This window comes from Eretmochelys imbricata, chromosome 6 (genome assembly GCF_965152235.1).
Source record: "Eretmochelys imbricata isolate rEreImb1 chromosome 6, rEreImb1.hap1, whole genome shotgun sequence".
NCBI lineage: Eukaryota > Metazoa > Chordata > Testudines > Cheloniidae > Eretmochelys > Eretmochelys imbricata.
The window spans coordinates 46812051-46825400 of record NC_135577.1 but is presented as its reverse complement, the minus strand read 5'-3'; the positions used below and the strand labels follow the sequence as shown (position 1 = coordinate 46825400).

At 45.3% G+C, this 13350-nt stretch overlaps 1 protein-coding gene across 5 annotated transcripts in view; it reads left to right on the top strand.

Moving 5' to 3' along the window:
• ANO5 (anoctamin 5) overlaps nucleotides 1-13350 on the top strand; it is a 92344-nt gene that overhangs the window by 43809 nt on the left and 35185 nt on the right. For all 5 annotated transcript variants that reach the window (XM_077818497.1, XM_077818494.1, XM_077818493.1 and 2 more), the window contains one exon: nucleotides 12330-12398. In XM_077818497.1, the coding sequence (XP_077674623.1) occupies nucleotides 12330-12398 (69 nt within the window). The remainder of the gene's footprint in view (nucleotides 1-12329; nucleotides 12399-13350) is intronic.

Genomic DNA, 13350 nt, shown 5'->3' with positions numbered 1-13350 from the left:
GGTATGTCTGCATTGCAGCAGTGAATCTCAGAGCGTGGATAAGCTGATTTGGGCTTGCAGGGCTCATGCTCCAAGGCTAAGAATAGCAGTACAAATGTTCCCACTCAGGGTGGAGCCTGGGCTCTGAGACCTCCCCCCTTTTGATAGGTCTTAGCTATTCTTTTCGGTAATTAGAATTTTTACTTCACACTATTTTAGGTCTCCTCCCACAACCCCCTCCCCCCCATTATGAATTAAAGCACAGATATGCACTATAGGTGCGTAAACTCACTCAGAGCCAAAATTTTCACTGTAAAAGTTGCTTCAGTACCTAAGTTTTGTCTCTGGGCACGTGCACTGCTGCCTCACACCAATGTCCTGCCTTATCCCCAGAGCAATCCACAAGCCAGGGAAAACTAGGAAGAGAAGCATCTTTCTCACCTGTGGAGCCTGATCTAGTGGGCATACTCAGAGGCCATCTGTTGGATTGAATCTCATTCAGAATCTGGCCGGAGGAGGAGGTGGGAGTGCTATTACCGACCTTATAATTTTTAGCCCAATGGTTAGAGAACTCACCTGGGATGTATGAGACCAAGGTTATGGGATATTCTGGTATGGGACTTCTTCAGTCTCTCCTATGGAAGCTGTTCCACTGTGGATAAATAATTAAAGAGTCAATGGAGCAGGGGGACTGGCCCCAGAGTCCCCCATCTCCCGGATAAATGCTCTAACCATCAGGCTATAGAGTCATTCTTTTTTTTTGCTCTCTCTAGCCCAGTGACTACTGATGTATTTAAATGCTTTAAGCACTGAGCTAAAAGCTATTAGGTGGGCATCTCTTCCTCCTCCTCCAACCATTGTGTGTGGAGTGAGGCAGGGCCCTAACTCATTCTCACAAGAAACAACTTAGGCACCTGTGCCACCTGGTTCCTGGCTGTGAATCACAAGCAGAGATAGGCACCTCCCTGCAGCTTGGATTTAGGCGCCTGTCTTCCTGAAAGGAATGGGGCTTAGATATGCCCCTCTCCTTCACATCTTCCATTGGCTAGTTTAGGTGGCTCCCTGCCTAACTTGCTGGCTTTTCTGGATCACATTCTTAGACACCCATCTCTCCTGATACATTGTCTAGGGAAGGCACCTAACTCAGGCTTTGTGGATTGCATTGTTGTTCCTGTGATTTTCGAGGTGCCTAAATCCTTTTGTGGATCCAGGCCCATGCACGGAGCAGGAGTTAATACTTTGTTTAAGCCCAGCCCCTGCTGCAATAAAAGGCTACCACCGTAGGCCTACCACTGCCAGCAAACAGTCTTCTGAACCACAAACTCCATTGAATTGCAGCTGACGGCATTGAGAGTTAGAAATACGTGTACTGAAGCTATGACTTTTCCATTCCATGTCCCCATCCTATTTACTCCCACTTCCCCTCCATCAGCATAACTGAATGGGACCATCAGATCTTAAATTTGGAGCAGATCAAACCTGTTTCCCTTCACCAATTCTCCCAGCAAGGAGAATAGGACTAAAGCCAAAGAAAGAGAGCGGTGCTTTCACAGTCAAATGGCCTGATTTTCATCCTGGTCTTAATGGAACCTCCCTGCTTTGCACTCACAAAATTAGGATTGCGGGCACAGTTTTGTAACAGCAGTGTTTTGTTGTTCTTCGAGTGATTGCTCATGTCTGTTCTACAATAGATGTGTGTGCTCGCCACGTGCACCGGTGCCGGAAGTTTTTCCCCTAGCAATACCCATAGGGGGGAGCATCCCCCGCAACTCCTAGAGTGGTGCCTACCTGGCGCAGTATAAGGGGAGCTGTGCGCTCCCCCCACCCTCAGTTCTTTCTTGCCGCTAGTGAAGGTGCATCGGAAATGCTCTGCTCCAGCTTTGCTGTAGCTCGTCCCCAGAACTGTTTGTTCGTTCAGTGATAGCACCTCTAGTTAGTTACCTGTTTAGTTAGTCAGTGAGCCTGGGATGGGGCATGCCCCGCGCCCCAGGGTTTAAGTCATGCGGCTCTTGTCGGTGTTCTGTGCCAAGAAGTGACCCGCACGCAGACTGTTAGCGCTGTTTGGGAGAAACCCATATCAGCGAAAGGTGCAAGATTTGCAAGTCGTTTAAGTCTCGGACCAAAAGAGAAAGGGACATTAGGCTCCGGGCCATCCTGATGGAGTCGGCGCTGATCCCGACCCCAGCAGGCTGCTCCAAACCAGTACCCGGCACCACGGCATCAGTACGCGGCGACCCTCCAGTGCCATCGACCAATCAGCACCACTCCCCATCCACGGGGCACACCAAGAGGGCCAGAAAGACTCCCGCTTCACAGCGGCACCGAGGGAAGTCTGGGACAGAGGCTAGACCCATGTCGGGCAGTCCTCAATCCTCACTGGGCCCCAGGTCTCCGACTCACATTGAGCGGAATAGCCTGGCTCCTTTGGAGCAGGCCTCTCCGGATGCCGTCCACGCCTGAAGCCCTCCAGGTGGCCTGGGACATTATGTCCATGCCAGTGCCCGGAGCGGTGCTAATGTTGGTCCCGCGCTCCAGAGGCAAGCCACCACTGGGAACTCTGCAGTCACCTCCGGCCCGGTACCAGTCTCGGTTGAGGGAATGTTCCCGATGCCGGACCTCTCCGGGCAGAGTCCATGTGGATTGCCCTCGACGCCGACCAGACTGTCTGTTTGGGTTCCGGCCGGCTGGGACTTGTGGCACCGCTCGTCCTGAAGGAGCGAATATCGACGGGACCGCAGTGGGCATCACCATTGGTCCTCGTCTCATAGAGCGTACTGCAGTCGTCACGCCATGGTTGTCGACACCATTCCTGCTTGGACTCCCGCTCCAAGTCGCAGCCCTGGGTGTTGATCGCTAGCATCTCACTGTCGTGGGTCCGCCCATCAAGGCTGTTCATGGAGCAGCTGTTACTGTCGGTACCGGTCCTCCACGTTGAGATCGCTGTCCCATGGCCATTGTAGATCCCGGCACCGCTGCTTCTCCCAGTCCAGAGACAGCAGCAGATCTTACGCCATCCCGGTCTCCATTCGTAGCCGTCCTTCAATGGGCCAGGCAAGCCAACCCGAACAGCTAGCCCCACCAGTGCCTCAGCAGGTGCAGTGGCACCGAGCATCGTGGCTGGCCCAATGGTACCAGTGGGCACCGTGGCCTCCGGCACAGCCACCGGTGGGAGCTTGCTCGGTGGCTGGAGCTTTGGAAGCACTGTCGGCCTGCCTCTCCGGACCTCTGAGAAAGGAGTTGGTGGGACGTATGTCCTCGGCACCGTGCCTGGAGTCTGACCAGGTGGCGGACCCTCCGTGCCAGCCGACACCCAGAGCATCGCATTGGCCTCTTCGCTGTGCCTGGGAAGGTGATTGTGGCCCTGCCCCCCTCTACCCCAAAGGGGACTTCAGGGCCAACCAAGAACTCTTAAAGAGGGAGGCAGAGGAGATGGAGAAGCCCTCAAACTCCCTGTTTAACATGTTGTCCCCATCGGCACTGGGTAGGGTTGCCTTGTCTCTCCACGAAGGGGTGGCTAAGATTTCAAATGCCCTGTGGCAAACACCGGCCTCTTTGGCCCCCATCTCTAAAAAAGGTGGAACGCAAGTACTTTGTACCCACTAAGGGGTATGAGTACTTGTATACCCACCCTGTGCCCAACTCCCTGGTGGTCGAGTTGGTCAACCACAGGGAATGGCAGGGTTAGCCAGCCCCGACCCCAAAGAACAAAGACTCTCAGAGACTGGACTCTTTCAGAAGGAAAATTTATCCATCTTCGAGCTTCCAGTTACGAATGGCAAACCATCAGGATCTCCTGGGCCGGTACGAATTCAAACCTGAAATATGCCCAACATCAGTCTGAGTTTGAGTATGACATCCCTCCATGTCTATTCCACAATAGAAGGTGGGGAAATCCCCAGGTGGATCTATTTGTGACTTGGCAGAACCAGTGATGCCCCCGGTTCTGCTCCAGGGGGGCTTGGAGAGGGACACTGTCTCTGATGCCTTTCTCCTGTCAGGCTGGCTTCTCTACGCCTTTCCCCCATTCCCTCTAATCAGCAGGGTCCTGGAGAAGAAAAAGAAAAAGGCAGACAAGGCCTGGGTCCTCCTGATTGCCCTGGCGTGGCCCAGGCAGCTTTGGTATGGGACCCTCACGGGCCTGGCGGTTGCTCCACCATGGCGGTAGCCACTCCACCTGCTCTCTTAGGACCAGGGCCGCTCCTCCACCCCAACCTGACAGCTCTTCACCTCACGGCGTGGCTGCTCAGTGGTTAGGTGGAGAGTAAAGGACGTGGTCAGAGCAGGTTCAGCGTGTCCTCCTCAAAAGTAGACGGCCCTCCACTTGCCGTGCTTATTTGGCTAAATGGTCACGGTTTTCTAGGTGGGCGGCGGACCAGGGTGTCTCTCCGGTGACCACCCCAATTCAGCTTATCCTTGATTACCTCCTCCACCTGAGGGCCCAGGGCCTGGGGCTGTCATCAGTCAAGGTGCACCTTGGAAGCCATATCGGCCTTCTATCCGCCAGTGTAGGGGCACACGGTATTTTCCCATGCTATGACTGGCCGGTTCCTTAAGGGTTTGGACCGACTTTTTCCATATTCTAGATCTCTGGTCCTGCAGTGGGACCTAAACCTGGTGTTGCTCGTCTCACGGGGCCCCCGTTTGAACTACTAGCCACATGCTCCTGGTCTCACCTCTCGTGGAAGGTGGCCTTTCTGGTTGCAATCTCATCGACCAGGTGAGTCTCGGAGCTCAGAGTCCTAACTTCCAAGCCGCCGTACACTGTCTTTCATAAGGACACAGTCCAGCTCCGTTCCCATCCAGGACATTTGTAGAGCTGCCACATGGTCTTCGTTTCACACATTCACCTCGCACTATGCGATCGTCCCCCAAACCAGGGATGACGCGGCTTCAGCAGGGCTGTCCTCAGTCCTGGGAACTTTTGAACTCCTACCCACCTCCAACAGATATAGCTTGGAATCACCTATTGTGGAATACACAAGCAATCACTCGAAGAAGAAAAGACAGTTACCTTTTCCGTAACTGGTATTCTTCGAGATGTGTTGCTCATGTCTATTCCACATCCCACCCTCCTTCCCCTCTGTCGGAGTTGTCTGGTAAGAAGGAACTGAGGGTGGGGAGAGCACGCAGGTGCCACTCCAGGGGTCATGGGAGGCGCTTCCCCCACCCCCACGGGTACTGCTAGGGGAAGAACTTGCGGCACTGGTGCACGTGGTGAGCACGTACAGCTATTGTGGAACAGACATGAGCAACACATCTCGAAGTACACCAGTTACGGAAAAGGTAACGCTTTTTCCAAAGTAGACATTGTTCAGATGTTTCCTTTTTTGTGCCAAAAATCAGTTCAGGTTTTGAAAATTTGGCCCTAGAAGCACAAAGGCGATTGCACAAACATCATTCAGCCTGGAGATAGGGTGAAATTCACCCCTGTATTTAGGGCTAGCACAAGGCCTATGTGTACAACTAATGTCCCACTTAAGCCCTATGGTGGATAGGTGCTATGCTGCTCTCTGCTCAGAATTTTATCCAGAGAGAACAAATCACCATCTGTGGTTTCATATGAATGAAGTACACACTCAGGCACTGGATTTTGTTTGAAAGGTTACAGAAATCCAGTTCAGTTTGTTGTTGTACAATAATCTCTGGGCAGAGATGTGCAGTCGTCTTACTGCAATACAGTGACTTGGCAGAATTGTACAGGCTAAGAATAGAAACATTCTTAGGAAAGGAATAAAATCTGTGACAGCAGGTTTCTAATGCTCATTCTTGCTTCAGGGAAACAGTTTGTTTTGCATAAATAAGAGTGGGATTAACTTCTTCATGGCATTTCAACATTGCTATTCAGACAGAGGCACTTTAGATGATAAAGGATATGTGCATCTTTTGTCTTAGCTTCATGCAAAACAAATCCAGATACTACAGACTTAGTGTTTTGCTGATCTCTAGCTCACAGTAGGGAATCTGCCAAGTGAAGTCTTGAGAAAACTATGCTGTTAAGAAAATAGTTATACTTTTGAGGCCAAGCCCTTAAAATGGAATCAGTTTGTTCACAAAAACAACAAGGAGTCTGGTGGCACCTTAAAGACTAACAGATTTATTTGAGCATAAGCTTTCATGCTACCCCCTGATACTTGTCACCATGCAAGGCACTAAATTTAGCTGTATGGAGTGGAAATCCATCAACCTCAACCAAAAACTCGCACAGATACAGACAGACATCATCTTCCAGCTACCCCCTGATACTTGTCAGTTTGTTCAGTTCAGAGTTAACAGGGTGTTGTCTTGAGATAAATCCTCAAAGTTACCCTTTGAAACAGATTTGTAAATATTACCTCCATAAAAGGCTTTCTTATTAATAGAGCTTTCCTTATCACTCATGGACCTGAATAGCAAAGTTTGGATATGTATCCGATTCAAACCCTCCCAAAGTTTGGACGTGTTTGTACCTGGGGTTTTGACTCAGGCCTAGTTTTTTCCCCATTTGATCTCCCCTGCCTGTTGATTCCCATTATCTCTACTATTGATTCTCTAATGGCTGTTGTGGAATGCTGCGGTCTATGTAAACAGTGCTTTTTAGTCTCTGGATTCAGTCCAACTCTGAGAAGAGTTTGCGTCAGCTGTCTTGGAAGTTAGACATTTATTTCTAATACTGCTTTGTCTAGGTGACTTTTTAGCAGGCAGCCATCTGGTTAGTTGTTTTAATTTTTCAAATCAAGCTGTCTGATGATGCAGGGAGATGCTGAGTATCCCTAGCATTCACTGAAGGCAAAACTAGATAAAGCCCTAAGATATTGAAATTTGGAGGGCAGTTTTAGTAAATTTTAATCAAATATTCAGTCAGGCTGGATATATTTAAGAAATCTATTAGTGATTTATATTCATCACAGTCTTACTGTATTCATTACAGGTTCCCAATGATCTAGCACATGTGAAAAGAGAGATTTAAAAAATAATTGGTATTTTAGGGGAAATCCATAAAGTTACTGATTGATTGCATTACCTTTTTCACTTTAATGCAAATGAGCTTATTAATGGGATTTCAGTGTATTTATTTTAAGTGCAAAACAGAAATCCACTATCTCGTACATAGCTGTATATAACTTCTATTCACAGGGGAATGGAAAAATTTAAATGCAAAAGATTCAAATCAAAATAATCTGTGCAGTAAACTGTTTTTCTGTGTATTGTACTTGACTGTTAAATAAGCCACATGACTGAATCCTAGCCATAAAGCTTTTGGTTAACAGAAGTCTAAATTATGTTGTATGTTCAGCAATTTACTTTATATTTCTAGTCATTATCTCTGACAGATAGTGTTTATTTTTCTGACTGATCTCACTGCTGTTTTATTTTTATACATACATATTTACTGATTTTATTGATTAAAAAGTGCTACATTTGTTTTTTTAAAAATTCTGACTAGACCTATTTATTTGGGCCTAGAGCAGTGGTTTTCAACCTTTTTTCATTTGTGGACCCCTAAAAAATGTCAAATGCAGAGGAGGACCCCTTTGGAAATGTTACACATGGTCTGTGGACCCCCAGGGGTCTGCATGCCACAGGCTGAAAACCACTGGACTAGAGCGTGCTCTTTACCACCCCATGGGGAGCACCGCAAACTTTGTGCCTCTGGGAGCTCTCATATGGGGAATATTTTATCACACCATTTTATGGGGTGCAGAATCTCCCTGTCTCCAAGGGCTAGCCTGAAGGGACAGAACTATAGTTTCACCCACTGCCTGTCCAGTTTTTGCCCATTTGCTCTAGGGAAGAGCCATTGATGTGAAACTCCTGCGAACCCCTAAACACTGTGAGCTACGTTCTGGGTAGCGTTAATATCGGCTGTGCAAGGGCAGATCCTTACTCTGTCCTATTCCACAGTGCATGACTATAAACAGATAAACACAATCTGGCCTTCTCTGCATTATCACTTGGAGATTACTATTAAACGTAACATTTTATTACCTTTTTAAAGTAGAAAAAGTAAATACATTTCCAAAATGTAGGTCTTGGACCTGCATTCCTTTCACACTCAAAATTCAAGTTGCCTCAGTGGGAGTTTCAGGAGCATAATATATAGAGGACTGACCTTTTTGTATTTATGGATCTGATTCTACCAAGTGCTGAGCACATTCAGCAAAGTACTGAACACCCTATTGGGAACTGAAGATGCTCAGCACTTCATAACATCAAGCCCCTAAATTCCTAACTGAGGGCCATATTCTACATTGACTTATGCCCTGTGCAACTTCAATTAAGTTAATGGGGTTGCATGAGGCTTAGATTAACACAGAATTTGTCACATATTTCATTATTTTTTTGATATAAGAATGTTTGTAATTTTTCTTAGGGCCCAAAATTGCACAGATGGACTTCAGTCGAGACAGGAGTGGATGTTCTACCACACACCAAACTTTTTCAGCATAACAATCTGTTGCTCAAGAGTAGCTTTTTAAAATTTATCATAAGGGATAATGTGCTGTAAAGTTTAAAAATTAATTTTACTCTATTACCCTTTTTTATTTACTGATTATTGTTACTAACAAACAGCATTGTTATCAAGAGATGGATTTATCTTTATAATATGTGTTTATCTTTCTTAGATAACTGAGAATATATGAGAATGTAATATCATACGTTATTTATGTATGATATTAAACCTGCATTAGTTCCCCTGTTCCCATTGGACTTTGGGTCTAATTTAGGTAATCTTCTCAAATATGTTTTCAGATCTAAGTCCACTTTAGGCAGTATATTCATACTGAATCACTTCAGTGTGTATAGGGAATACACGATGGTGTGGTTTGAAATGAAAGTCGTATTAGCATAGATGCGGGATGGCTACATCTTGACCATGAGAAGCAAAGCTGGCAGTGAGTTTTGTAGGTCATTCCCTGAGTGCTGATTTTAGTTTATCCCACCCTCACACTGTCACGTATCCTGCATATGCTGCATGTGCGCCAGAAAATATCTGTTAGAAACACTTAAGAGAATTTTTAAGTTATTTTTTCACCTCTGCCTGTCAGTCCTGGAGATGCCATAGTGATATACCAATAAAATAAAAACCAGCAGGATCTTATTAAAGGGGAAAAGGCAAAATACCACATTTATTGTGAATACAGAAAGAATCATAGTAAGCAGTTAGTTATAGCTATAACATTCCATTCAATTTCATATATATTCACACATTCATTCATACACACACACACAGGTTCTGCAAGGTTGTTATCATAGTTACCAGCCTTAGAGTTGCTCATGCCAAGCCACTGGCCAGGTGGCCTGGACATGAGGAGGGAGCAGGGCCTTGTCAGATGCACATCTGATGGTCCTGGAAGTTGGTTTGCAGAATCAGAGCCCCCAAAGTTCTCACTTTCTAGAGTCCATTTTTATAGGGGTTTCTTCCTATGCCAGTCTATGGGAATTGCCTCATCATGCTGTTGCTGAATCAGTCAGCAGATGTCACATTCCTGACGGCTCCGGGCTGCTAGATGTTATCTTGTTCTTTGGTTCTCCCATTCTTGAGGCTGTTGGGTGGATTCCAGTCTGCCCTCCGGGGGTCCTCTGGTTATTTCCACTTGACGCCTTCTTCAGCCGATGGACACTGGATTCTTAGGCAGGCACCCCCCTGATCATTCAGTTATTATCCACACCAAGCATCCATACATCCTCTATCTCTATTTTAATCACAATTGTTAATACAACAAAATGGTGGGGATTCTCTGGGTGCTGTTTCTGTTATTACAGAGTATTGCTTTGAGTCTCTCTCTGTGTGAATTGCTTTGAGAACAGACTCTGTCTTAGAATGTACTAACACAATTAGCAGCTTGCAAGTTTCACACATAGAGGGAGAGAAACAGTACCAAAAACCAAGAGTCCTCTTAATTAGTAATACCCTGGAATTTAAACTATGGGGAATCAAACTCATTTGTGATTTTAATACAGAACTTCTTTAATATGATCCAACAATAGTGGTGGTGTAAAGCTAGTGTAATTGTATAAATTAGTTTTACTATTCCTCTGTGGTTCTGGGATGACACAAAGAGTCTATAGTAGAGGCAATAATATGGGCCCCCATTTATAGTCCTGCAGGATTATGAGATAATGAATTTTTAAATTGTGACATTTTTATGTCTAGAAAATATATTGCCCATCCTAAGCCTGGGACAGGGGACTTTTTGGGGAAATTCCATACTTGCAAGAGAAGGAAAATTTTCCCCGGCAAGTTGACATTTTTTTAAAAATAAAAAAAATTAAGATGGTTTATTTGAAACTTTGGAGGAGTACAAAATGCCAGAATAAGTTTCAGAGAAGATGAATTAGTGGACAGAGGGCTGGTGAGGTGATCAATGGAGCATAATAATTTCATTTATCCTATGGTACTACAGTTTATTTCATGGGGTATTTTATATAAAATATATGCATGTGTCACTTAGGGCTGGACTCTCTGGTCCTCTGTATACCTGAACCTCCTGAGCAGCACAAAGGATGAAGAGACTGTCCGTAACTTTCCTGCTGATGATTTTGCCAATATGTTTGAGTCCCCAGTGGGCATAGAACCGGCAGAGTTGGCTCCTAATTCTCCTCTTCCCACAGGTTCTAATGCAGGGGCTAGGGAGAGTGAGGAGTTGTTGCTGGCTGTTGCAAAATTAAAGCAGACCCCAGTCTGCTCTAAACTGTATGTAGGGCTGAGACTCAGGGACTGACAGTCTCCCCTGTGCTCTATTTAGCTGAGTACCTGCCCCATAACATGGCATCATTTTTAGATAAGCCACCTGAATGTAATGGCTGTCATGCTATCTCACCTTTTCAGTTGCATTGTTTTGTGTTGATCGGACCATCAACTCAGTGAACTACAATTCTGTGTCTGTGCTATGCTCGCATGGGAGACAGAGAAAATGTAAAAGTCAAAATGATTCCAGCTCAATACATAAAAAGAGTAGGTTTCAGAGTAGCAGCCATGTTAGTCGGTATTCGCAAAAAGAAAAGGAGTACTTGTGGCATCTTAGAGACTAACCAATTTATTTGAGCATAAGCTTTCGTGAGCTACAGCTCACTTCATCGGATGCATACCGGATGCATCCGATGAAGTGAGCTGTAGCTCACGAAAGCTTATGCTCAAATAAATTGGTTAGTCTCTAAGATGCCACAAGTACTCCTTTTCTTTTTATAAAAAGAGTAATTAACCAAATCATAAAAGTCATAGAAGGAAGATATATTTTGTCTCAATAGGAAATCAGTTTCTAGGAACATAGGACTTGCCATACTGGATCGGGCTGGTAGTCCATCTGGCACAACACTTGGTGTTTCAGAGGAGAGTGCAAGGCTACTGTGATCAGTAAACATACTGATCTATTTAGCATATAGTACCATAAGACATGGGATCCCCATTGACACACAGTCAAATGCAAAAGGAGTATCCTGCATTTCTTTGTGTTCTATGGAATTCTTTCTTTACAAATTGCCTTCATACAGAAATAGTTATGTCTAAAGGAAATTTGGTTGAAAATTAATGTTTTGATGAATGGCCCAAAAGTATTGTGTAGAAATATCTATTCAGTTAAAAAAAATACATCTAATTGTAGGCCTGATCTTGAAAGCAGTAAGAGTGTTGCCAGCGATTTCTAAAGGAGGCAAGATTGGTATTGCTTATTTAGTTTAAATGATAAATCCAGGATGTAGTGCAATTAGCGACTGTCACCAGGGCCATGCTTCTCCTTTGCTCCAAAGCATGCATTGCCATGCTCAGTCTTTTGCAAGGAGGTTTATTTGCTCAACAGGTTAACAAACAAACCAAAAAACAGTCTTAATTCATTCCTTAGCCTCACGGTCACCCCTTCCAGGAGTCTCTAGTTCTCCTGCTTCTGGCAGTTTACCAGTCTGTCAGTGCTCCCTTCTTAGAGCAACAGCCCCCAGGGCTGCTTTCCTGATCCCCTTGCTCCAAGGACCCACCACTCCAGTTTGGCTGTCACAATCCATCTCTCCCAGTCGCCCACTAACAGTGCATTTATAGGCCCAGGTGTAGCCCAGCTCTCTTTAATTGGCTGGATTGGGCTTACCTACTCTGGTCTGGGGAGCTAGTCTGAGTCAATACACAGGGACCAGCTACTCTGTGACAGCAACTTTGAAAGAGATTGGTGATTAAAAGGCAACAAAGTAGAATTTTGAAAAAATTACTCTTTGGCATCCAACCTTGCTCCTATTTAGGCAATGACAAAACTCATATTGACTTTGATGGGTACAAGATCAGACCCTATACACAGGGATACAGGGAGGGTTAAAGTTTTTGACAGATGAAGTAAAAACTGCCTCCGCTCCATTTTTTTTGGTAAAGTCTCTTTATTTATCTTCAGGAAAGAAGGCGAGAATTTGAGAAGAATCTACAAAAGGCTGGTCTGGAATTAGAAACAGAAGACAAAAAGGTAAAAAAAAACCTCAGTGTTCTCATCATACAGAGCAAATTAGGTCGAAATACCTGAATTTTCAGATTGCTAGAGAATACATTGGTTGGTCTGTTCTGACAAGATTTTATCCACCATTGTATCAGTGGTTCTAAGGGATTTCAGTACTTCAAACTATGAAACTGAAGTTAAATAGGCTAATATAGGAGCAATTTTTCTTGATAAATATTTTAAGCACTGAGAGAAGAGAACTGTTATGCTTCAGGAGGAAGTGATTGTGTTTTACTCAGTAATGAAAAGGAAATGGTCCCAAAATAACTGAACTGTGAGTTCATTTACACAGGGAGACCAGTGTAAAAAGGAACTTCTGATTGGGCCAGATTCTCCCTCCAGCCCCTCCGCACAGCATACCAGTAACATCTATTGAAGTCAATGGGAATTACTCATATCCTGTGGGGGATTAGGATCAGGATGGGGAAAGGCTTGGGGTGGCAGTTGTGTCCATTTGTTTAGTGTTACTTTTCTGCCTCATTTGATTTGGACAGCGGAGGGAGTGTTTCTCTGATCAACATTATCCTTGCTGTACTTGAGAATAGGTGGAGCAAAATAACTTCTGACAAAACCAACAGGCTCCATGAGACCCAGAGATGGGGCTCCAGTAAGCCAGTGGTTAAATATTACTGTTTTAGAGTCGGACCCTCACATATACTATGTGCAGAGAAATTCTTAGGGATGTGTGTTGCGGGAATCATTCCTTAGCCTCTGCTGCAAGTAACAGGGTTGCATGCTTCCATGACTGCTGATTTACAGGGTGTTTTGCAGGGAAATCTGCACACCTGTGGATTCCATGGTCTACACACCAGCAGTTTCAGTAGACCAATCCTAAAACTGCCATCTCTGCTTGGGAGATGGCACAGCACCGTTGCATGCAGGGAGTTTTGACTACTGTGTGGGTTTTCTATACCCTGAATAG